Below are 22,701 nucleotides of genomic sequence, written 5' to 3' on the forward strand. Positions count from 1 at the left end.
CCCCCCCCCCCCCATGGTATAACCCTATTTTCACTGTATTTGATTCCAGTGCCCTGCATCTTGTATATACATTTTTCTAATTTGGGGAGGGGAAGGAAAATAACAAAATGCTAAAATAAGGATACAGGTCGACCCATTGTGGCAATGAGATGTGCAAGACACTATGTTGAAAATGAACTTTACAATTTGTGGGGGGAAGGGAGGAGTTGGGGAGGGTGAGGCAGGAAGAAATAGTAGGGGAAAAACAAAGGAGGGGTAACAATGCTCAGTAGGAAATGTACTCATTACCTTACTCATGTAACTGTAACCCCTCTGTACAGTATCATTACAATAAAAAATATGTATTTAGTAAAAATGTATTTTTAACTTGCTCCTATTATAACTTGTCCTGATAGTCAAGCTGTTTTAAATATATTTGTAAAAGTCCCAAGGAGGGCTGGGAAGGTGGCTCAGTGGTAGAGCGCTTGCCTTGCATGCCTGAGGCCCTGGGTTCGATCCCTCAGCACCACATAAGCAAAAAGGCCCAGAGTTCAGGCCCCATGACTGGACCCCCCCCAAAAAAAAAAAAATTAAAAAAAAAAGTTCCAAGGATCTGAACTTTTAACAAATTCACCAGATAATTTTTATTCATAGCTAATTCCCTTGTCTTACATATTCAAGAAATCTACATAGCTTTATCAAATACCTAGTAAGGATCAGAACTGAGCACTGGCGTAGGGTTTGTTCACCAAAATAAAATCAGTCAGTTCTGTAGGTCCTGAAAGAAGGAAAGTCCCTGACATTAGCAGAGCTGGTTGGTTGCTAGCTGGATAATTTCCTGTTTGATCTGCAGAGGGAGCTGAAGGGACACCAAAGGAAAATAAGCCTTTCCCCAGGTTCAAGTGCATTCTTCTCAACCTGCTCCTGTGGCAGTTTATGGGATACTCAGCAAACTTCAGCACCATCCTCATACCCCTACACTCTGACTGGCCTCCCATGGAGAGCCTCCTTAGAAATTTGCCTTCTAATCAGAAATTACAGTGGTGGCTTAAGTGATAAAGCATCTTACACTTTAACCTTTTCCTTTGGAACAGAAAAGCCAAGTGAGAGGCCCTGAATTAAAGCCTCACAGCATAAGCACATGCTCACATGCACACACGCGCACACACACAATTAAAACTGCAATCAAAATCATTGTGTGTATGTGTACACATGCTCACATGTAGGTGCTGGTACTAAGGGTTAAACTCAGGGCCTGGATGCTATCCCTTAGCTTTTTCACTCAAGATAGATGGATGCTCTACCACTTGATCCACAGCTCCATTTCCAGCTTTTTGATGGTTTATATATAAACTTGTTTGGAGCTGGGAGCATGACTCAGTGGTAATGCACTTATCTGGAATGTGTGACACCTTGGGTTCAATCTCTAGCACTGCAAAAAGAAAAGAAAGGAACTGTGCTCAATGGCTAAATGGTTTCTTTTTTAGTATATGTGTAGTGGCTAGGCAAGTGATCTACCATTGAGCCATATCCCTACCTAGACTATATCATTTGGGGGTTGTTGTTGTTGTTGTTGTTGTTTCTATTGAGACAGGGTCTCACTAAACAACTCAAGCTATTCTGGAAATAGAAATCCTATCTCAGCCTATGGAGTACTGGAATTACAAGTGTACACCACCATACTTAATTCTCCCAACCAATTTCTCATTTCCCATTTGCTTATCATCTATTCAAACACACATGCACAGTTATAAAATCTTAATAAAGAACTGCATGTATTTGATTAAAAATCAGTAAGACAATGCATGGTAGAAAGAACAATTATTTATATATCTATTGCTGAGGAACAAACCCAAGGCCTCATGCACTCATGCACACTAGGCAAGGCACTGTATCACTGAATTAAACCTCTAGCTCAAGAATAATTTTTTTTTTTCCGGTCGTGGGGCTTGAACTCTGGGCCTGGGTGCTTGTCCCTGCGTTCTTCAGCTCAAGGCGAGCACTCTACCGCTTGAGCCACAGTGCCACTTCCAGTTTTCTAGTGGTTTATTGGAGATAAGAGTCTCTTGGACTTTCCTGCCCGGGCTGGCTTTGAACCATGATCTCAGATCTCAGCCTCCTGAGTAGCTACGATTACAGGCATGAGTCACCAGTGCCCAGCTCAAGAATAATTTTTGTTGTTGTTTGTGTTGTATTGGTCCGGGGCTTGAACTCAGACCTTGGATGCTGTTCTTGAGATTTTTATGCTTAAGGCTAGCACTCCACTACTTGAACTACAACTCTACTTTTGGGGGGTTTTTTTGTTTTTGGTTTTTGGGGTTTTTTGGGGTGCTTAATTGGAGATGAAAGTCTCAAAGGCTTTCCTGTCCAGGCTGGCTTTCAAACCACAATCTTCAGAGCTCAGCCCCCTGAGTAGCTAGGATTACAAGCATGAGCCCAGCAGATATTCCTCTTTATCTTAAAATACCCTATAGTGACGCCAGGAACCAGTGGCTCAAGCCACTGAGATAACCTATGTCTACCTCATCAACTCCAGCCTGTTAACAATTCCTAGCACATGTCAATCTCTTTCCAACATCAGAATCCATGCCTTGAATATTCATACACAGGCTCTTCAGAAAATTACCCCTTCTCAGCCTTCACACCTCAGATAAAGCTGGGCACTGATGGCTCAAGCCTGTAATCCTAGCTACACAGGAGGCTGAGATCTAAGGATCCCTAGCCCAGGCAGGAAAATCCCGGTGAGACACTTATCTCCAATTAACTACCAAAAGACCACAAGTGGCGCTGGGGGTCAAGTGGTAGAGCACTAGTCTTGAGCTGAAGAGCTGAGGGACAGCGCCCAGGCCCAGAGTTCAAGCCGCACGACTGATGAAGAAAAAAAAAAAAAAAGACCAGGTAAAATAACATTTTCTAGGGGCTAGGAAGGTGGCTTAGTGGTAGAGTGCTTGCCTTGCATGCATGAGGCACTGAGTTCAATTCATCAGCACCACATAAGCAGAAAAAGCTGGAAGTGGCGCTGTGGCTCAAGTGGAAGAGCAATAGCCTTGAGCTGAAGAGGTAGCTGAGGGACAGCACCCAGGCCCAGAGTTCAGGCCCATGACTGACCAAAAAAAAAAAAAAAATTGTATTTTCTAGCTGGGCACTGGTGGTTCACACCTGTAATCCTAGCTACAATGGAGGCTGAGATCTGAGAATCACAGTTCAAAGCCAGCCTGGGTAGGAAAGGCTGTGAAATTCATCTCCAATAAACCGCCAGAAAACCAGAAGTGGTGTTGGGGCTCAAGTGGTAGAGCTCTCGCCTTGAGCTGAAGAGCAGCGCTCAGGCTTAGAGTTCAAGCCACATGACCAACAAGAAAGACAGGAAGGAAGGAAGGAAGGAAGGAAGGAGGGAAGGAAGGAAGGAAGGAAAGAGGGAGGGAGGGAGGGAGGGAGGGAGGGAGGGAGGGAGGGAGGGAAATTTTCTGAAAGTAGTATTTGTATCACCCTATCTAAATTTTCTCTCATAAATTATTTCTTATCATAGAACCTTGTTTGTTCTTATAGTCTGCATTTCACCAAATGTTTAAGTCCTACTTACCAAGAGCTCTTGCTACTGCCAGAAAAGGAATCTGGTCAATAACTGTGCTCCTTCTAACAGGTCCGTTGTGAGTAAGCCGAGGTCTTTTCCAAACTACACGATTCACCCCAGACTTGTTCATTACACTAAAAAATAAAAAAATTTTCATGAATGATTTAAATGGTTAAAATATAACAATTAGAATTTACATAAATAGTCTAAATGATTAAAATTTAACAATTAAGATAACTTGATGTATTAAGTAAGATTATATTATCATAAAATACCTGTTTCAGATACAAAGAAGTGTAAGTTTTTTTTACAGAAAAGAAAAAATAAGATATTACATGAGGAGAATGTGGAAATGATTGAAGGCTGAACTTAACTAAATAAAAATAGTATGCAGAAAAAGAACAGATACCATGCTATAGAAAAAAGCTAGATGACCATGGTAATTAGAAACAACAAAAAGGAGCTTCTGTAGATGCAAAGAGCTGAGAAAGTGGCTCAGAGGGGCTGGGAAAGTGGCTCAATGGTAGAGTGCTTGCCTTTCATGCATGAGGCCCTGGGTTTGATTCCTCAAAACCACATAAGCAGAAAAAGCTGGAAGTGGCACTGTGGCTCAAGTGGTAGAGCACTAGCCTTGAGCTGAAGAGCTGAGGGACAGTGCCCAGGCCCAAAGTTCAGGCCCCACGACTGGCAAAAAATAATAATAATAATAAAGAATCGAACCCAGGGCCTCATGCATGTAAGGCAAGCACTCTACCACTGAGCCACCTTCCCAGCCCCCTCCAAATTTCTTTTGATATCCTTTGATGAATTAAAGCTGTACTGATGCTTTAATTGGAGATTGTGCAATGTCCAGGTACATCAAAATCCTATTATTAACATGATGGTAATTGTTCTTACAACTTGGTAGTGAAAGTCAATGAAGACAAAACAAATGATATACTGTCAATATGACTGAACTCAAAAACACTATTTATGCAATTATCACTTAAAAATATTATATCAGCCAGGCACCAGTGGCTCACGCCTGTAATCCTAACTACTCAGGAGGCTGAGATCTGAGGATCACGGTTCAGAGCCAGCCCAGGTAGGAAAGACCGTGAGATTCTTATCTCCAATGAACCACCAGAAAACCAGAAGTGGCACTGTGGCTCAAGTGGTAGAGTGCTCGCCTTGAACTGAAGAGCTCAGGGACAGCACCCAGGCCCAGAGTTCAAGCCCCATGACTGACCAAAAAAAAAAAAAAAAAGGTATCAGCACAACTTATACATTTGTTTGGTATTATTTTTATGATTTGGAATAAAAGACATTTTATGTCTAAAAAAGAGAGGTGAGACTAGACTTTGGAAAACAAATCAGCTATACAGTCATAAGTAAGAAAACCCACCTGGAAATTTACCATAGGAACAACCAAAACCTGTAATTAGTAAAACATTCAAAATACACTTTCAAGATATAATAGTTTCTGAATTGTGCCTTGCATAACTGAAATGGGATTTAAAAAAAAAAGACATTTCAATCTAAAGAAAATCTCTGTCCATAGAAATTTAAAATGTTCTTCTGAAGGCTGGAAAAAGATGGGACATAAAGCATTTCTAAGAAATAATACTGGGGCTGGGAATGTGGCTTAGTGGTAGAGTGCTTGCTTTGCATGCATGAAGTCCTAGGTTTGATTCCTAAGTACCACATAAGCAGAAAAAGCCAGAAGTGGTGCTGTAGCTCAAGTAGTAGAGGCTAGCTTTGATCAAAAGCTCAGGAGCCGGGCGCTGGTGGCTCACACCTACTCAGGAGGCTGAGGTCTGAAGATCAGGTTTCAAAGCCAGCCCGGGCAGGAAAGACCATGAGACTCCTCAATAAACCACCAGAAAACCAAGTGGTGCAGTGGCTCAAGTGACAGAGCGCTCGCCTTGAGCTGAAGACCTGAGGGACAGCGCCCAGGCCCAGAGTTCAAGCCCCATGACTGACAAAAAAAAAAAAAGCAGCAACAGCTCAGGGCTAGTGCCCAAGCCTGAATTCAAGCCCCAGGAGTAGCAAAAAAGAAGGTAGGGAAGGGGAGGGGAGGAGAAGAAAAAGGGAAAAGGGAAAAGGGAAAAGGAAAAGGGGGAATGGGGAAGGGGGAAGGGAAGGGGAAAAAGCTGGATGCTGGATGCCTGTAATACAAGCTACTTGGTTTGAAGACAGCCCAGGGACCAAAAAGCCACAAGTAGAGACATAGCTGGAGTGCCACCCTTGAGCAAAAAAGCTGAATGAGAACTGGAGGCACAGAATGCAAGTCCCAGTATGCTCGTATATTTTTTCTCTCTTCTCTCTCTCTGCCTCAGTATACTCATATTGATGAAGGATTGTTTTGATTTGTTTTGTAGTGCTGTGGTTTGAATTAAAGACTTCATGCATACTAGGCAGGAACTATACACACCCCTAGTCATTTTAGTTATTTTTCAGAATAGGATCTCACATTTTTGTCCCAGTTGGCCTAGAACTTCAATTCTAACCAAGCCCTCTCTCATAGTTAGACCCATAGGCATAAAACATCACATCCAGCTTACTGGTTGAGGTGAGATTTCACTGACTTTTTTCCTTGGCTGGCCTCAAACCATAATGCTCCTGATCTCTGCCTCCCAAGCAGGTAAGATTGCAGAAGTGAATCACCTTCTTGTCAGTTAATTTTCTAATCACTAGTAAGTAATAAGACACCTTGGCATATATTTATATCACTTTCTTAACAGCTTATTGACTTTGAGTGGCTTGGCTCTATCTCTCTAAACCTGATGAACACTAAATATTTCTGCACTGAAAGTCACAAGGCTTCAAGATAAAGAAAACTGAAGACAGGGGCTGGGAAGGTGGCTCAGTGGTAGAGCGCTCGCCTTGCATGCATGAGGCCCTGGGTTCGATTCCTCAGCACCACATAAGCAAAAAGAAAAAAGCCAGAAGTGGTGCTGTGGCTCAAGTGGTAGAGCACTAGCTTTGAGCTGAAGAGCTAAGGGACAGTGCCCAGGCCCAGAGTTCAGGCCCCACAACCAGATCTAAAAAAATAAAAATAGAAAAAAAAAAAAAAGAAAAGAAAACTGAAGATAGCAGGTAACTATGACTGGCTGATACAGCCTACACTTAAGGAGCACCTACAGAGTTTACCTCTATGACTTTTCCACCTCAGTTCAGAGTTTGAAGGAATGAAGATGCTAGGAGAAAAACAAAATAAAAGTCCTAAAGAAGGATTTGGCTTATAAATAAGAAAAGACCAATCGTCCTCTGAGCCAAGAAAAACATGAACTGAACAAGTAAAAAGCTTCAATATTCTTTCTAAAATAGAAGACAAGTTTATCTAAAGAGGACAGGCCAAGAACAGTTGCCTAGCATATATATAGCAAGGCACTAGGTTTGAGAAATACCACCACAAAGTCAATACAAATAAACAATCAAATAAAAAAATAAAAATAAAAAATAAACAATCAAATAAATGCCAGGTGATTTGCAATGACAGAAATGCTTGTTTTGCACTATCCACAGTAGCCACTAGCCAGTTTAGCCAGTAAGTATTTAAATGTGACAAGGATAATGAGGGACAGATTGTAAATTCAATTTTTATCTATTTAAATTTAAGTAGTCATATGTGCCTAGTAGTACTTAGAATATTGAAGTATGCAATAAAGGACTGAAACAAGTACATAACTAGAAATTGTAGCTGTTAACACAGAGCAGAAAATCACTCGTTTACCCTACTAGTTTAATTCTAAGTTCTTGAAAGCCAATATCTAAGTCATAACAAGAGTTACAGTGTCAAAGGCATTTTATTATATACTGTGCTTTCTTCAATGCAGATTGTAAAAAAAAGAGAAAAGTGACTTTCCCATTCATGAAAATCCATGAAACATAAGAATTATGATGAGGGCTGGGAAGGTGGCTCAGTGGTAGAGCGCTTGTCTTGCATGCCTCAGGCCCTGGGTTCGATTCCTCAGCACCACATAAGCAAAAAGAAAAAAGCCGGAAGTGATGCTGTGGCTCAAGTGGTAGAGCGCTAGCCTTGAGCTGAAGAGCTGAGGGATAGCGCCCAGGCCCAGAGTTCAAGCCCCACAACCGACAAAAAAAAAAAAAAAAAAAAAAAAGAATTATGATGAGAAGGTCTGCCAACATCCTGCCTTCAAACTACCTTAAAATCCTATTGTTTTTTCTTAACACTTCACTCTAAAAGACTTAATATTGGGGCTGGGAAGGTGGCTCAATGGTAGAGCGCTTGCCTTGCATGCCTGAGGCCCTAGGTTCGATTCCTCAGCACCACATAAGCAAAAAGAAAAAAGCCGGAAGTGGTGCGTGTTGTGGCTCAAGTGGTAGAGCACTAGCCTTGAGCTGAAGAGTTGAGGGACAGCACCCAGGCCCAGAGTTCAGGCCCCACGACCAGACCAAAATTAATTAATTAATTAATTAATTAAATGACTTAATATTAACTAATTAAAGTAGCTGCTTCCAATAAAACTATACTAGGAACTCTCTTTTGTTATTTAATATTCAAAGACATTATAGTCTCTATGTTTCTAAGGAGCAAAAAGACAATGGTGCTGGTTAAACATGTAAGTTTTAAGTCCAGTGTCAAAAAAACAAAGCACTGTTACAAAAGATGCTGCTTTCACTGCACTCCCTTCTGTTGTCCTATATGATTAAAAGGCATATAAAAAGCAACAGCCTGACATGCAGGGAGCTGACTGAGCAGCAACAGAAGGCTGGAAAAACAGAATGCTGGCCAATTGCCTAGGTTGGGGACAGAGGGAATAGAGGAAATACATCATAAAATGGCTCAATTTTTACAAAAAGACACCTGCTCCCAAATGGCAAAGAACATCAGTCCAACTGTCCAGATGGTATTTTAAGTGATAAGGGACAAAATATAAACTCTTTACAAATGTTATTGAAGTCAAAGAAAATATAACATTAAAATTCATGTTGAGGGGCTGGGAATGTGGCTTAGTGGTAGGATGCTTGCCTAGCCTGCATGAAGCCCTGGGTTCGATTCTTCAATACTACATACATAGAAAAAGCCTGGGGCTGGGAAGGTGGCTCAGTGGTAGAGCGCTTGCCTTGCATACCTGAGGCCCTGGGTTCGATTCCTCAGCACCACATAAGCAAAAAGAAAAAAAGCTGGAAGTGGCGCTGTGACTCAGGTGGTAGAGCTCTAGCCTTGAGCTGAAGAGCTGAGGGACAGCGCCCAGGCCCAGAGTTCAGGCCCCACGACCGGACCCAAAAAAAAAAAAAAAAAAAAAGAAAAGAAAAGAAAAGAAAAAGCCAGAAGTGGCTCTGTGTGTGGCTCAAATGGTTGAGTGCTAGCCTTGAGCAAAAGAAGCTCAGAGACAGTGCTCAGGCCTTGAGTTCAAGCCCCAGGACTGGCAAGCAAGAAATCAATTTAAGATATTCCTGCCTTTTCCTACTATGTATACCAGCTTTATTTCAGCTAAGATCAAATTAAAATATCCTGACAGACTGAATAGAGAAATTTTGAGACTCTATCACCTATACATGAGACATTAAAGATACTTGTAAAAACATAAAACAATACCATTTCTCTTGTTAAATTTTTTTTTTGGTCTCACTATAGATATGGAACAAACCCAAAAGACCTAACAAATAAGATTGATCAAAAACATTCTTCAGTGGTAGAGTGCTTGCCTTGCATGCATGAGGCCCTGGGTTCAATTCCTCAGTACCACATAAGCAGAAAAAGCTGGAAGTGGCGCTGTGGCTCAAGTGGAAGAGCGTTAGCCTTGAGCTGAAGAGCTGAGGGACGGTGCCCAGGCCCAGAGTTCAGGCCTCACAACCAACAAAAAAAAAAAAAAATCTTCAGCCAAGTACTAATGGCTCTATGATCTAGCTACTACTCAGAAGGCTGAGATGTGATGTCAGGGGCAAACAAATCCTTGTTTCCAATTAACCAGCAAAAGACCATAAATGGAGGTATGGTTCAAGAAGCAGAGTGACAGTTGTGATAGAAATAGACCCCTGAGCCGGGCGCTGGTGGCTCACGCCTGTAATCCTAGCTACTCAGGAGGCTGAGATCTGAGGATCGCGGTTCAAAGCCAGCCCGGGCAGGAGAGACCATGAGACTCCTATCTCCAATAAACCACCAGAAAACCGGAAGTGGCGCTGTAGCTCAAGTGGTAGAGCGCTCTCTTTGAGCTGAAGAGCTGAGGGACAGCGCCCAGGCCCAGAGTTCAAGCCCCACGGCTGACAAAAAAAAAAAGAAATAGACCCCTGAATTCAAGCTCCAGTACTGGCACACACACACACAAAAAAAGGGAGGGAGACAGATCAGGAATTCCAGACAAGCATGGACTACAGGGATAGGCAGAGAATGAGAGAAGAGGAGGAGGAAGGGAAATGGAGATAAATACAGAGAAAGAGATAGAGAAAGAGAATGAACACTAAACAGAACCAAGAGGAGAAAGACAAAATAGAATGATTACCTCCCGCCAAGTCCTTCGATTCGTTCTCTTTCTTTGGGAAGTTCTGGCTTATGGTCTTGTGTTACCTCCACAGCTCTGACAAAATCATCCTTTGGGTCATCCTGAATTCCAAGGACTACCCCTGAGTCACCTACATGAGCCACATACATTTTCATGCCTCGGATGATGACCACACTGGCAGTTGTCCCTGATGTGCTGGGAAGACCTGTCATAGTTTTTGGCCATTCTGCTGTAAAAAGAAATAAAATATTTTACTCTTTCAGTAAACACAGTATCAGAATACAAACAGAAACAAATTCTGAATTAATTTGTTCACATGTGAATATACAAAGAAAAAAATCTAAAGAAAAATATTTTGGGGGCTGCGAAGGTGGCTCAGTGGTAGAGTGCATGCCTTGTACACATGAGGCTCTGTGTTCCATTCCTCAGCACCACATAAACAGAAAAAGCCAGAAGTGGCTCTGTGGCTCAAATGGTAGAGTGCTAGCCTTGAGCCTTGAGCAGAAGGACAGCACCCAGGTCCAAAGTTCAAGCCTCACAACCGACAAAAAAAAAAAATTGTAAATGCTTATGCTAATCCATTATTTAATACATTAATAAATTTTATAAATCATTTTAACTATAATAAAACTGTCAAACCAATCTTGCAAGAAATAAATCACTGGCAGGCTTATAATCTCAGCACTCTAGAGAGTGGGGCAGCTGGATCATGAGTTTGAGGCCAGCCTGGGTCACTTAGTGAGATCCTGTCTCAAAAAAACATGAATGGATGAATGAATGCAACACAGAGGTTATCAACTTTGCATAAATCAAACATAGAGGCAGCTGCTTAGCTCTTCTGCTGTTGGGTAGTAGAAAAATTCCTAAAAATTCTGCCTATAATATTTCTCCAGCCCCTTTGTGCCTTAACTACCTCTTGATGAGGCTATAAATAACTAGAGTAGATTCTATATTCTACAGTTAAGAATGCTTTAAAAAAAAAGAACAGAAGCTATTATAATAAATGTGAAGAGAGGTGATAGCCTAAGCCTAAGTAACACGCAAGACATACAGGAAACATTAAGTTATCTTTAGCATACAAATAATTCAGCCATTCACAAAAAGTATCTAAATAACAAAATGGTAATGAGGAGGCAGAAATAAGTAAAAATTCAGACATAATATTATTTAAATCACAATTTGTCAATGGCACATGTAACACGTACAAATATTTTGTAATGACCTGAAATTCATTTGACATTTCACCATAATCCTATTAGAATATGTCTCAAAAGGAGTCCTGCACCCAGCCTACTAACCTATTTATATTATCTTCTAGTAATTGGAGTTTATGTGTTCCCCATTTATTCTTTTTAAAAATTTTCAGCTGGAATGTGGCTTAATGAAAAAGTGTTTGCCTAGCATGCATGAAGCCCTGGGTTTGATTCCTCAATACCACACAAGCAGAAAAAGCCAGAAATGGTGCTGTGGCTCAAGTGGTAGAGTGCTAGCCTTGAGCAAAAGAAGTTCAGGGACAGTGCCCAGTCTGGGTTCAAGCCCCAGGACTGGCAAAAAAAAATTAAAAAAAAAAAAAAAAAGCCACGCACTGGGGTTCATGCTGGTAATCCTAGCTACTTAGGAGGCTGAGATCTGAGGATCTCAGTTCAAAGCCAGCGGGGCAGGAAAGTTCCCTAAAACCCTTATCTCCAATTAACCACTCAGAAAACCGGAAGTGGCATTGTGGCTCAAGTGGTAGAGTGCTGGCCTTGAGTTGAAGAGCTGTGGGAACAGTGTCAGACCCAGAGTTCAAGCCCCATGACCAACAAAAAATAAAAATAAAAAGTAAATAATTCATGTATTTTTCTTCAATGAACTTTATAAACTTGCAAAATTAAAAAACAAACACCTTTTGAGATTTTGATTCAAAGTGCACTGGTTTTTTTTTTTGTTTGTTTGGTTTTTTTTGGTCAGTCGTGGGGCCTGAACTCTGGGGCCTGGATGCTGTCCCTCAGCTCTTCAGCTCAAGGCTAGTGCTCTACCATTAGCGCCACAGTGCCACTTGTGGATTTTTCTGCTTATGTGGTGCTGAGGAATAGAACCCAGGGCCACATGAATGCAAGGCAAGCATGCTACCACTGAGCCACCTTCCCAGCCCTAAATTTTCTTTCTTAAGTAGCCCTAATTGCTTACATTTTTATCCTTTTTTTGCAGGTTTCCCATTGGGGGCTTGAACTCTGGGCCTAGGTGCTGTCCTGCGCTCTTCAGCTCAAGGTGAGGGCCCTACCACTTGAGCCACAGCACCACTTTCAGTTTTCTGGTGGTTGAGATGAGTCTAATGAACTTTCCTGCCCAGACTGGCTTTGAACTATGATCCTCAGATCTCAGCCTCCTGAGTAGCTAGGATTACACCCATGAGCCACCTGCACCCAGCTTCCTTTTTTTAATGACTTAAAACTAAGAACATAAAGGACATGGCAGTAAATGAGCTCTGACTTAAGTACTCTTTGTGTGTGTGTATGGTACTGGGGACTGAATCTAGGCCCTTCCATAGGCTAGAACATCACTCTACCTACCACTTTAGCCATGGCCCCAGCCCTTTTGTACAATATTTTTGAGTCTCCAGGCTGGGCTCAAATTCCTAATCCTCCTAATCCTCTGCCTCCACAGTCAATGGGATTACAGGTGTATGCCATCATACCAGCCGTAAATATTAGCAGGTGGAAAAGACATATACAAAACCTGTGAATGTGACCTTATTTGGAAAAGGGGTCTCTATAGATGTAAATAGGTTAAGAATCTTAAAATGAGATCATCCTGGATTAGAGTGGGCACTAATACCAAAGACAAGTGTCCTTAGAAGACAGAAATGGGGAAGGCAGAAAAGGAAATAAAGATGCAGACTAACCTTGAAGAATGCTCAAGAACCACCATCAGAGGCTGGAAGACACACACGAACAGATTTATCTCACTAATTTCAGACTTCTGATTTCAGATTTGCCTCACTTCATTTCAAAACCATGAAAAAATAAACTCCTATTGTTTCAAGGTACTCAGGTTTTCGGAATATGGCACAGCACTCCTAGGAACTAATGTGTCTGTTTCTCAAATTTTCATCCTCTAGTTTTAGTTATATGATGTTTCTCAGCTGAACTTATTATTATAATGCTAATTGTGATTTTTATCTTGCCTTCTACATCATTGGCTATTCTACTGTTGAGAAAAGCTTTACAAAGGGGTGCTATTGATCAAGAAACATTGTACTTATAATTTTTTTTGTTAAATGGATATCCCAATGTACAACTAAAGGTAATAAAAATATAACTTCATAAAGAAAAACTTTATAGCTAGCTGTGTGTTTGTACATGCCTGCAAACCCAGCTACTCTAGAGGTGGAGGCAGGAAAATCACAGTTCAAAGTCAGCCTGGGCACAGGTAGTACCAGACACTGTACTCAAAACAAAAGGGCTTAGGGATACAACACACATGGTAGGATGCTTGTATATCACGTATGAAGCCCTGGGTTCAATTCTCAGTACCAGTGGATGGGGGAGGGGAGCGCACGCGCACGGAGACTTTATAATCACAGGATATGGCTCACACTTAAAGCAGTGGCCTCACATGGTCAATGCCCTAGGTTTGAGCCCCAGCACAGCAAAATCAAAAACTAAACAGCAGGGCTGGGAAAGTGGCTTAGTGGTAGATGGCTTAGTTAGCATGCATGAAGCCCTGGGGGTTTGATTCCTCAGTAACACATAAACAGAAAAAGCCAGAAGTAGTGCTGTAGCTCAAGTGGTAGAGTGCTAGCCTTGAGCAAAAGGAGCTCAGGGACAGTGCCCAGGCCCTGAGTTCAAGCGCCAGGACTGGCAAATTAATTAGTTAATTACTTGATAGATTAAAATTAACAACTGCAGACAAACCAGAGCTTCGGAGCTATTGATATGTGCAATAACCTGAATGTATTTCAAAATAACCATAGTGAGTATCAAAAAATACATACTGTAAGAGTTCATTCATACAAAATTCTAAATAGCACAATAATCTACAGGACAGAAAGAGGGTCAGGGGTTGTCTGGGAATAGAGACAGAAAAGATGAGGAAAAAGATAGTCATCCTTCACTGATGAAGATTGTTTCCTGGACTCTGACAGTTATCAATACTGAATGCTGGCCGGGCGTCAGTGGCTCACACCTGTAATCCTAGCTACACAAGAGGCTGAGATCTGAGGATCATGATTTAAAGCCAGCCCAGGCAGGAAACTCCATGAGACTCATATCTCCAATTAACCACTCAGAAAACTAGAAGTGGCGCTGTGGCTCAAGTGATAAAACGCTAACCTTCAGCTGAAGAGCTGAGAGGCAGCGCCCAGGCGCAGAGTTTAAGCCCCACAACCGACCAAAAACAAAAAAAAAAGCCTGTAACTTATTCCTTGCAACATCACGGGGTGATCACTATCACTCCTTTTTAAAACTTTTCTTTTCTTTGCTTTTTTGCCAGTTACGGGGCTTGAACTCTGGGCCTGGGCACTGTCCCTCAGCTCTTCAGCTCAAGGCTAATGCCCTACCACTTGAGCCACAGTGCCACTTCCGGCCTTTTTTTTTCTGCTTATGTGGTGCTGAGGAATCGAACCCAGGGCCTAATGCATGCAAGGCAAGCACTCTACTACTGAGCCACCTTCCCAGCCCTAAAGCTTTTCTTGACAGTCTTGTCAGTCTCCATCTCCAACCTTCCATTGTAAATTAACAAAATTGATCAGCCAAAATTATAAACAATTTAACTAATTTTCCTTCTTCCTAATTCCTTTGGTTATCTGCTTTATTTTAATTTTTATTGTCAAGGTGATGTACAGAGGAGCTATAGTTACATAAGGTAGTGAGTACATTTCTTGTCGAACTTGTTACCCCCTCCCTCATTTTTCTCCCTCTTTGCCTCCCTACTACCCCCATTCCCACCTTAAACTCTTTTAAAATGACTGCTCTACACTCAGTCCATGTTAAATGTGTAAATAAACTTTCACATTACATCTACCTTTATAAACACTGTGACTACTAAGTGAAAAAGCGAAGCAACAATGCCAGGAGTTTCAACCTCCAGAACCAGCACAAAACAAAGCAAATAAAAAAAGCCTGTGCTTGCCGGGCGCTGGTGGCTCACGCCTGTAATCCTAGCTACTCAGGAGGCTGAGATCTGAGGATCGCGGTTCAAAGCCAGCCTGGGCAGGAGAGACCGTGAGACTCCTATCTCCAATAAACCACCAGAAAACCGGAAGTGGCGCTGTAGCTCAAGTGGTAGAGCGCTCGCCTTGAGCTGAAGAGCTGAGGGACAGCGCCCAGGCCCAGAGTTCAAGCCCCACGGCCGACAAAAAAAAAAAAAAAAAAAAGCCTGTGCTGGTGGCTCATGCCTGTAATCCTAGCTACTCAGGAGGCTGATATCTGAGGATCATGGTTCAAAGCCAGCCCAGCCAGAAAACTAGAAGTGGCAACTGTGGCTCAATTGGTAGAGTACTAGCCTTGAGCTGAAGAGCTCAGGGACAGCAGCCAGGCCCAGAGTTCAAGGCCCACAATCAAATAACAACAACAACAAAAAGTCTGTCCCTTATTCCTTGTAACATCAATGCTGTTATCTGTTGGTTCTCATGATATTATACACAGCTAAAAGTTGTGCTTTTTTTCACCATCCTCTTTAAGATTACCAGAGAAAGGGCTAAGAGCATTATTACAGGGGACAGAGATATAATTCTGTTTTTGTAGAGCTCTTGCCTAGTGTGCATGAGGCTCTGAATTCAAACCCCAGCCTTCAAGAAAAGGAAGGCTTCCTGAAATGAGTAAACTTGAAAAAGCTCAAATAAATCTTATAACATTATTTCTTTTTCTTTTTTGCAGGTCCCGGAGCTTGAACTCAGGGCCTGGACACTGTCCTTGAGCCTCTCTGTGCTCAAGGCTAGTGCTCTACCACTTGAGACACAGCACCACTTCCAGCTTTTTCTGTGGATGTGGCACTGAAGAATCGAACCTAGGGCATCTGGCATGCTAGGCAAGCACTCTACCACTAAGCCACATTCCCAGTTATATATAACATTATTATTTTTTGGAGGGGGTCCAGTCGTGGGGCCTGAACTCTGGGCCTGGGCACTGTCCCTCAGCTCTTCAGCTCAAGGCTAGCGCTCTACCACTTGAGCCACAGCACCACTTCCGGCTTTCTTTTTGCTTATGTGGTGATGAAGAATCGAACCCAGGGCCTCATGCATGCAAGACAAGCGCTCTATCACTAAGCCATCTTCCCAGCCCTCATAACATTATTTCTTAAACGTCAAGTATGACAAAAGAATATTAAACTGCTGGGCACAGTTCAAAGAAAACATGGCAGAAAAGTCCACTAGACTCCAAAAGAATCAGCAAAAAGCAAAGCTGGAGGTGTAACTCAAATAACACAGAGCCAGTAGAGCAAGCTATGCAAGTGTGAGGCTCTGAGTTCAAGTGCTAGTATTCCCCATGAAAAAATAAACCAAGCCAGGCACTGGTGGATCAAACCTGTAATCATAGCTACTCAGGGGGCTGAGAGCTGAGGATCGCAGCTCAAAGCCAGCCTGGTTAGTAAAGTCCATGAGACTCTTATCTCCAATAAACCACCAGAAAATCAAAAGTGGTGCTGTGGCTCAAATGGTAGAGCACTAGCCTTGAGCTGAAGAGCTGAGGGAGAGGGCCCAGGCCCACAGTTCAAGCCCCACGCATGACAAAAAAAAAAAAAAAAAAAAAGCGGGGGTGGTGTTAAATCCCTATAATCCCAGCATTCAAAAGACAGAGGCAGGTGGATTCTGGGCACCAGGCCAGCCTGGACTTCACTGGTCATTTGGTATACATTTTCTTCAAGACAATAGTAAATTTCTAATTGTTGCTCAAAAAACCTAATTCTGAATTTGGGACGAGTGTCTGTAGCTATTCAGAATGCTGAGATCTAAGGCTCAAGGTTCAGAGCCATCCCATCACACAAATTAACCAGCAAAAGGCTGGAAGTACAGGTATGACTCGAATCTTCAGCAAAAAAGCTAATCTAGAACTCCTGGCCCTAACTTCAATTCCAGCCCCAGTAACACACAAAAAAACCACAATTATGGAATCCTCATAAGAAGATATTCCAGTAGAGGCAAGGAATTTAATTCTAAAAGAAACTTTAGTTTCCACAAGGGGAAAATAAACAATAACTTAGATTCTGTATGATAAATATATTTATGGTTCATGGAGGGTGCAAATGTAAGAAAATGGACCATTTTAATGTGCCCTGAAAATATAAAGAGAGTAATCTGATAAAAACAAGACTAGCATAAAGCTGAATACAGAGAATGAATGTAAACAGGAAAGGACTTTGGCCTATAGATTTACAAACTGCAGAATTTATTTTAGAAAAATGGCTGAAGCCAGATGCCTATGGCTCACCCTTGTAATACTAGCTACTGAGGAAGCCAAGATCTGAGGATCGAGGTTTGAAGCCAGTCCCAGAAGGAAAGGTTCATGAGAGTCATCTACAACTAAACACCAAAAAGTCAGAAGTGGAATTGTGGCTCAAGTGGTTAAGTGCTAGTCTTGAGCAAAAAAGCTCAGAGACAGCACCCAGGCCCATAGTTTAAGCCCCCAGGACTGGCAGAGAGAGAGAGGTGGGGGGAGGGGAAGAGAGAAAGCTGTAAACAAAGTGGAAGACTTTTAATTTACACTTCCTAATTCTAAGTTTTAAAGATGAAGTCAGATTTAGCTGTGGTACAAATTAAATAAAGTTTAGCATGTATATAAGTAAAAGGATCTAGCTTAAATAAACCATGCATCATACAAATAAAAGCTTGATTCCTGTGCGTGTAAAAAACCTATACATTGAAATTTAACATCAAGTCTCCTTTATTAAAACATGCTCAAGAAGGGCTGGGAAGGTGGCTCAGTGGAAGAGCGCTTGCCTTGCATGCCTGAGGCCCTGGGTTCCATTCCTCAGCACCACATAAGCAAAAAGAAAAAAGCCGGAAGTGGTGCGTGCTGTGGCTCAAGTGGTAGAGTGCTAGCCTTGAGCTGAAGAGCTGAGGGACAGCGCCCAGGCCCAGAGTTCAGGGCCTACGACCAGACCCCCCCCAAAAAAAAATGCTCAAGAAACAGCTTGTGCTTAGCATGTGAGAGGCCCTCAGTTCAATCCCCAGCACCAATTTTTTTTTTAAAGCAAAAGTTCAATTCTTAAAAGCTTTTTGCTGGGCACGGTGGCTCATGCCTATAATCCTAGCTATTCAGGAAGCTGAGATCTGAGGATCCAGCTTCAAAGCCAGCCTGGGCAGGAAAGTCCGTGAAACTCTTATCTCCAATAAACCACCAGAAAACTGAAAATGGTGCTGTGGCTCAAGTGGTAGAGCGCTAGCTTTAAGCTGAAGAGCTGCAGGACAGCGCTCAGGCCCAGAGTTCAAGCCCCACGACCAACCAAAAAAAAAAAGCTTTTTTTTATCTTTCAGATGCAAACATTTGGCAAATTCACACTGCCCAAGTGTACTGCAAATAAACAGGATTCTACAGAGTTCTTTGTGTCTCATCTTCCTCTATCTCGTTGCTTTGCTATCTACTTTTAGTTCCTTTACAGTCAGGGATGACACACTTCTAGAATATACTGCAGTGCTTTCAGCTCTACTCTGCCCACACAAACAAAATAAATCCATAATATGAGCCCCTGGGATTACATAGGATCCGCCTCCAAAAGGCCTAGTGGTTGAGCCTTGAATCAATCAAATACTTCTTGGCCAAAAGCCAAGCAAATGGAAAACAGACTTGGAAACTAGCTTTTTCACAACTCTAGAACAATACCTTTCTAAATATGTCCTGTATTTTACAAGTTTGTGAGTTTCCTCTATCTATGTTCTACTGGTGGAAAAATTATTATGGAATTTTTTAATAAAAGGGCTTTTTTTTTTTTTTTGCCGGTCATAAGGCTTGAACTCAGGGACTGGGCTGTCTCTGCTCAAGACTAGCATTCTACCACTTCAGCCACAGAGCCACTTCTGGCTTTTTCTGTTTATGTGTTACTGAGGAATCAAGCTCAGGGGTTCATGCATGCTAGGCAAGCACTCTACCATTAAGCCACATTTGCAGCACTAACAGGGCTTTTTTTTAACCACAGAAGAGCATCGCTTCTTTTCACTAACAGAGATGTGTGTACCATTTACTCACAGCAGCAGACAAAAAACTATAGTCCTAAAAAAAAAAAAAAAGAAACTATAGTACTGTATAATATATGCTAAGGGCAAAAATATCTTACAAAACATTCAAATTTAAGATCAAACTACAACTCCATCCAATTTTTACAAATTCCTTTTGCTACCTCAATGAGCATTTAAAATTTATAAGCCCTTTTCTACCAGCAACTCTTGAGAACTACTTAAAAGCAACTGGCAACCCAACTCCCACCAAAAAAAAAAAAAAAAAAACACGAAACAAAAACCTTGCAGAACTTAACAGGCTAAACGTGTGGCCAATTTAAGAGGTCTTCCTTTCTCATCGGCAGTACAAGCTGACGATCTGAAAACATGACCGACACAACAAGAATTCCTTCCGAGACTTCTAAATTGCTGGATGATTACATGGCAGCCCTTTTAAATGAGCTTACGCTTTACTCCAATGAGCCATCCAGGTCAATTTGGAGAAATGACACCACCAGTAGGAGGCAACCGAGAGGAACAACAACAAAAAAAAAACCCAACCAACAAGAGCAAAATTATGACAGATGCTAATTTTTTGCCTTCTCCCGCTTCCTCTGGCCCGACTCTCGAAGGAAGAGTGCCTCTTCAACTGATCTTTCGGTCAAAATCTGGCGCCGGGTTTCAAACATCTTTTCGCTGACGGTCACCAAAGTGAATCAGAGAAAAGGGAAGAACGATCGCTTCCACCCCCGCCCCCCCCCCCATCCTTGCAGGGGAGATAGAAAGCGAGGAGTGGTTGCTGGGATACAGAAACCCCTTATCTTTCGCCAGGCCACTCGGGAGTGCCCGGACGTGGACCCTGACCGGCGTCGTGGGCCCCGGGCTTAGTCTTCGCTGACATCACTTTGCCGACAGCGCTCTGGGTGCCAGGGGTTGGGGCTGGGGCGACTCTGGACGTTATTATTATTTTTTTTTCAGAACCCTGAAATTTTTTTAAAAAAAAATAATAAAATAAAAGCGGCGCCAAACCAGCCTGGGAACTTACCCAGTTTCTTCCACATGGCGAGGTGACAAGCCAGGAAGCCCTTGCGGATGGCGGCGCAAACCTTGGCGGGCTCAGAGGAGGTGAAGCCCTTCTGCTTCTTGATGAAACCCCATAAGTGCTCCCGGGCGAACTGTGCCGCCTCCCGCCCGCCGTGCCCGTCGCACACGGCGAAGAAAGCGACCGAGGAGCGCTGGCGACAGCAGCGGCCGATGCCCGAAGAGGCTCCGGCGGCGTCCGGAGAAGGGTCACGGGAGCCTCGGGCTGCGGCCGCCGGGCCTCTCCCCGAGACTCCGGCTCCAGGAAGAGCGGGAGGAGCCGGCTGCGAAAGCGACGGCGGAACCGGCGCCCGCCTCGGCGACGGCGTCTCCTCAGCAGTCGGCTCGGGTTCCACCACGATCTGAGTAACGTCCTCCATGTACTTCCTCCCGCCCTGGTCGGAGAAGACGCTCACTCCCAGCGAGTACAGCCCCGCCATGGCCGGCTGGCCGGGATCCCGCCGGTCCCCCCCCTCCCGCCCCCTACTCAGCCCGCCGAACCCGGCGGCGGGAGACGCACTCGCTGCCCGCCGGCCAACTATTGTTTATCTTCGACGCCGAGAGGGAGGAGGGGGCGGTCCCGGAGGGGGGGGGGCGCGCGATGTCGGGACTTGTCCGCGAGAGCTGGGCCGGAGAGCCAAGGCGAGCGGAGCGGAGCAGCTGCGCCTGCGCAGCTCTTCCCCCCCGCCTGCCAGCGCCCACCACACAAATCAGGCGTTTCCCCCCCTTGCTGACGTCACGAGGCTCCCCCGGGACGGACCAATCAGGAGTCGAGTTGAGCGAGCCCGCCCTCCACCCCCAGCCTTCACTCTCTGGTGCCCACGGCCGGGCTCCCGCCTCCCTTGGCGGGCTCAGGGTCACGATACAAACGCTTTTTTGGGGCTTCATCTTGCTGCCGGTTATTGGAAGCTCCGGGGTTTTGTGCCGTTGCCGTGCACTTGCCGAGAACCTTGGTTGGTGGCCTACTTGCTTCATCCCCGGAATCCTAGGGATAGTTTCCTGGTCGCTGCGGGAAAAGCTTGGCTAGCTCGGGCCTCCCACGAGTGTAGGAAATGGGGGAGTTGAGCGGGTGGTAGGATCTGGCCTTCCTTCCCTCGTAAGGGAAATGGCGGGAAGCTTCCCTTCGATGGCCGTTAGTGAGCCAAAGGCGTTTGGGTGGGATGTGCCAGGCCAATCTAGGTAAGAAAACCTGGCAACTTTGCACCTTTTACGGCGCGGTTTCACACGACGAGACATCAACCGACACCGGGGGTGGAGGGGGAACGGAGTTTAATTCTGCATCGAGGTTTTCGGCTTTTGGTAAACGACTTTGTGTCTGACTTACCCTGGATACAGCTTTGTATCTGGGGTGTCATTCCAATGTACCAATGGCGAATAGCAGCAAAACGGCCAAGAGCTCGAGTGCTCTGATTCGACGGTGGTGAACCTCGCTCTTAACCCGGTGGTAGGTCACAATCCCAACGCTAAAACGTTTGTACTAGTTTCCGCGTACAACTTTTCCATTTTACTGGGTTCAGCCACAGCTCTTTCCTGGACAGCTTTGGGCGTTTGCTCTTGTAATTACATTAAAATGAGTATGGAGGGGGTTGTACACAAAATTTGGCATAACTAAGACAAACAGAAGAATGCTTTATAAGTAAGGGAATTGATTCCAGTCTCTTCGCCCCCTGCAAGATACTTCTACAGTAATCCTTATGCCTATTACCACAGCCCTTCCTAAATAAATTTGCCTTACTTTAATCATTAAGGATTTGGGATTTTTTTTTAAGGTTTTTCTTGAAGTGATTCCTACGTCGCTTGTCCTACTCGTCAGAATTATTTTTTTGTACTTATTCTAGAAACCATTTTTAAACCCCATTCACATTTTGAAGGGAAAATCAGAGAACGGTACGTTAGAACTTAATTTTTCTTTTGTTTTCTGAGAGCTTTAGTTTTCTGAAAACTAAAGTTTCCTTTTGTTTTCTAAGTTTACCCAGGCTAGTATCTAAGACTTGGGCTCAAGTGTTCACTGTCTCATTTCAGCGTCACAAGTAGCTGAGACTATAGGTGTGTGGCTACCACGCCAGCATTGCTTTTAAAGTGGTAACAAGACAATTTTAGTTTCTGAACTAGTGTTGACACAGATTCTCTTAGAATCCTCACTGCTTTATCCATGTGGAGCTGTAAGTCCAGACATTTGATTTCTAGTAAACTTAGAAAGATCCACAGGACTGACACTTAAAAGTGAATTATTAAGCCACCTGTTTAAAAAGGAGAACCTTGTATTTTTAAATGAATATTGGCTACATATTAAGAACACTTAATGATATTAATGTATAGTTTGCTTTTCAGATTTCTTATATCATTTTCCTAGTATATTCTCTCATCAGGAAAATCGCAATTTCTCCCACTGATCAGAAAATCTATTTCACTTTCTAGCTCTTTAACATGGCAGAAGTATTCAGGTCCTAAAATTATAAAGAAAAAAAATTAAAAGATAATTCAGGGAA

At 43.3% G+C, this 22,701-nt stretch overlaps 1 protein-coding gene across 1 annotated transcript in view; it reads right to left on the bottom strand.

Moving 5' to 3' along the window:
* Nucleotides 1–20,891, bottom strand: part of Ppm1d (protein phosphatase, Mg2+/Mn2+ dependent 1D) — a 44,891-nt gene extending 24,000 nt beyond the window's left edge. The window contains exons 1-3 of the mRNA XM_070027093.1: nt 20,178–20,891; nt 10,000–10,228; nt 3,560–3,684 (exon numbers count right to left, since the gene is read on the bottom strand). Of these exons, the coding sequence (XP_069883194.1) occupies nt 3,560–3,684; nt 10,000–10,228; nt 20,178–20,652 (829 nt within the window). The 5' untranslated portion in view covers nt 20,653–20,891. The remainder of the gene's footprint in view (nt 1–3,559; nt 3,685–9,999; nt 10,229–20,177) is intronic.
* Between the last annotated feature and the right edge of the window lie 1,810 nt (nt 20,892–22,701).

Source organism: Dipodomys merriami, unplaced genomic scaffold (genome assembly GCF_024711535.1).
Source record: "Dipodomys merriami isolate MVZ:Mamm:240054 unplaced genomic scaffold, mDipMer1.0.p SCAF_19, whole genome shotgun sequence".
Taxonomy (NCBI): domain Eukaryota; kingdom Metazoa; phylum Chordata; class Mammalia; order Rodentia; family Heteromyidae; genus Dipodomys; species Dipodomys merriami.